Source organism: Entamoeba nuttalli (assembly GCF_000257125.1).
Source record: "Entamoeba nuttalli P19 unplaced genomic scaffold asmbl_6573, whole genome shotgun sequence".
NCBI lineage: Eukaryota > Evosea > Mastigamoebida > Endamoebidae > Entamoeba > Entamoeba nuttalli.
The window spans coordinates 85-3,127 of NW_008578154.1; the positions used below are offsets into that span (position 1 = coordinate 85).

The 3,043-nt window shown below is 28.7% G+C and overlaps 2 protein-coding genes across 2 annotated transcripts in view; both read right to left on the reverse strand.

Moving 5' to 3' along the window:
- Window positions 1-360: 360 nt before the first annotated feature.
- ENU1_156620 (hypothetical protein) lies at window positions 361-2,049 on the reverse strand (the record flags this gene model as incomplete). The annotated part of the gene is made up of 1 exon (XM_008860729.1): window positions 361-2,049. One exon carries the CDS (start codon window positions 2,047-2,049, stop codon window positions 361-363), a length of 1,689 nt encoding a protein of 562 aa, XP_008858951.1.
- Window positions 2,050-2,247: 198 nt separating this feature from the next.
- ENU1_156630 (hypothetical protein) overlaps window positions 2,248-3,043 on the reverse strand; it is a gene marked incomplete at its 3' end in the record, with an annotated part of 1,031 nt that continues 235 nt past the window's right edge. The window contains exon 1 of the mRNA XM_008860730.1: window positions 2,248-3,043. This exon is cut by the window's right edge and continues 235 nt beyond it. Coding sequence (XP_008858952.1) covers window positions 2,248-2,964 — 717 coding nt within the window. The 5' untranslated portion in view covers window positions 2,965-3,043.

Consider the following 3,043-nt stretch of genomic DNA (forward strand, 5'->3'; position numbering starts at 1 on the left):
GTTAATTAGTTTTGTAATACCTCAATGGGTGCTGTTTTATCCACACAAAAATCTTTTATTTGCTATTTCTAATATTCCAGTGTAAATAACCTTCATTATTATATATTACATTAACAAAAGATGCCTTCTGACTTAATGACTATTGAAAATAAAAAGTTATAGCATTGCCACAACAATAGTTAACAATGACTTACTTTACATCAAATAAAGAACTTCTTCAAAGTGTATTAAATAAAATAATACAAAATGAAATGATCTTCTTCTTGGGGAAAAATAAGTAGTTCAATGAAGAAATAAAAAACAGATTAAAACAATAAACATCAGAATTACTATGTTATGTTTGTGTTATATTCTGAGAATTTAATCAATACTTTGATAAATAGTATAACTATTGCATTTATAAGGAACAGTTGAACATACCATTCGAACTTCAATTTTATCTGTTGAGAGGGTGTCTGGGTCAACAACTACATTAGTGGTTTTATTCCCTTGAACAAATTTTACTTTATTTCCCTTAACATCTAAATGAGGATTAAAGCAGTTCCAAGGGATGTCAGAAACTAATTCAAATCTAACATCATTCCAATTACGATATTCCAAATATTCCCTAAACTTAGTGTTTTGTTTCATTGGAGTAGAAACACTACAACTAAATGTAGGTTGAAACATAAATACAACCCAACATGCCAAACAGCAAAATGAGAATGAGACAATAAAGAAATTTAAAAAAGAGGTATTTAATGTTTGACTACATCCCCATAACAACAACATTAATGAGACATAAACTCCAAGATATAATTGTAAAGCTGTTCCCATTAAGAAACTAGCTGATACACAAACAAGAAATACATTTAATAAAATAAAATTCATGGTAATTGCTTGTTTAGTGAATGTTCCATTAGGTGCAAATTGATTAGATGCCCAATAACAAATACTAGCAAATACAAGAAATATCCAAATAAACGGAAAAGTTCCTTTTATTGCTACAATTGCAGAGATAAATGTTAGTATCACTGCAGTTGGTACAACGAATGAACTTGGTCCAAAGGAAAATAGATTATCTGATTTAACTTCATTAACTACTTTCATTGTATTATCTACAGCAACAGCTAAATTAACTACTGTTTCTGTTTGGATAACTTTCTTTAAATCCCTTTGTAATTCTTTTAACGATTCAACAATAAAAGGTAACAATGATAATGGATCAATAGAAAGTCTTCCGTCTTCATCTTCTTTAACAGCCTCTGGAATCACCTCTTTTAATTCTTGTGCAATAAACCCAAATCTAATCCTATCTTCATTAACGTATTTAAATGACTTACCAGTAATTTTACAAATAGTATCTAGGGCATGTGAAATTCTTTTAATATCTTTCTTACTTCTTTTGTCTGACCGTTGTAAGAAACCATTTTCAGCAAATATTTCTCCAGCAACATAAAGCCTTTTAACATTTTGTGAAATTGAATAAATTCTTATAAAGTCATTTCCTAAACTTAACAATTGTGAGGTAAATGGAGTAACCATAATCCCATTTGAGGATTGACCAAATTGAGTGTCTAACTGAACTTGTTGAGAATTTACTGAAAGAGGTTCTACAATATTAGATTCTATATGAGGGAATATTGTTTGGTTTGTTGATTGATCAGAAGAATCAATACATTTAATATTATACCCATTTTCACTTCTTGCATAAAATGAAGATTCTGGTTGAACTAAAGGGGATTGTTGTGGATTCTGAACGTTTTGTGGAACAAAATCTACTTTATTTATTAACGTATCAGGAAGATCATATGGTTTTCTTTTTCTAATACCATCAGCATTAGGAACATATCTTAAATATGGAAAACATAATGAACGAGCTTGTTCTTTGTCTGGTAAATTTTTATAAGACTCTGTTATATTACTAATATGTCGTAAATGAATGTCCCATATATGAGACAAGCAATTATATTTAGTTTTTAATCCTTCATTACACCCTGGATATGTACACTGATATTCTTTAAATCTAATTCGTTTGTCAGTTCCAGCTCTTTGAACGTCGCTTTCCATGCTTTATTATTTAATGTTTGAAGATGAAACAATTAAATTTTTTCTTTTTTATTTGATACTAATATTATTAATTCTAATATAAATTTTTATAATTCTTTATTGTTTTTTTGTTTTATGATTTTTATTTCCTACTATCCGAACAAACAAAACAAAATGAAAAAACACCAAAATGAACTTAAAGTGTAAAATTAAATATCTTTACTTCTTTTTAGTTTGTACTTGTTTTGTAGTCTTCTTTTGTTCAGTAGTGGCTTTAGACTTTTTTGCTGGTGTAGAAGTCTTTTTCTCTGTTTTAGAAGATGTTTTAACACTAGAAGTTTTATCTGATTTAGTAATCTTATCAAGAGCTTTCTTTTCTTGCTTCTTTAAATCTTTTTCGGTTTTCTTGGTGATTTCTTTTTTAAAAACTTTACCAAGAGTCTTCATAGATTTTCTTAATGGTTTCTTAGTGACTTTTTTAGCTTCTTTCTTAGCTTCATTTCTTGATTTAACAATAATTAAATATTGGTGTTCAAGTTTTCTAATTAATCCATCGATAGCAGATCTACAAACCATCTTAATATCTTCATTAACTACACCTTCTGCTGTAGCTTCTTCAATTCTTTCAACAATCTTCTTATAATATTTATTATAAGCTTTCTTAGAGACTTTCTTGAATTTGTCTTTAGCCTTTAAGATATCACCTTCATTTTTATGGTCAATAGTCTTAACTAATTTTTCTGAGGCAATTTCAGCAGCCATCTTAGCATATTTATGAGCAAGGGCTTGAGTTTCCTTTAAGAGGAGTTTTTGGTTGTGTTCAATTTCTCTTCTAATATGAGAAGTTTCTTCAAGACCAACTCTATGCTCTGTTCTAGTATTTCTAACTAATCTATCTCTATCTGGAAGAGCAATCTTATCAGCCATCTTCTTCATTCTTCTAAGGATGGCTCTTTTTTGTCTTCTAATTTTATCAAGGTTCTTGTGTAATTTATCAATTTGGGTTTCAATCTTC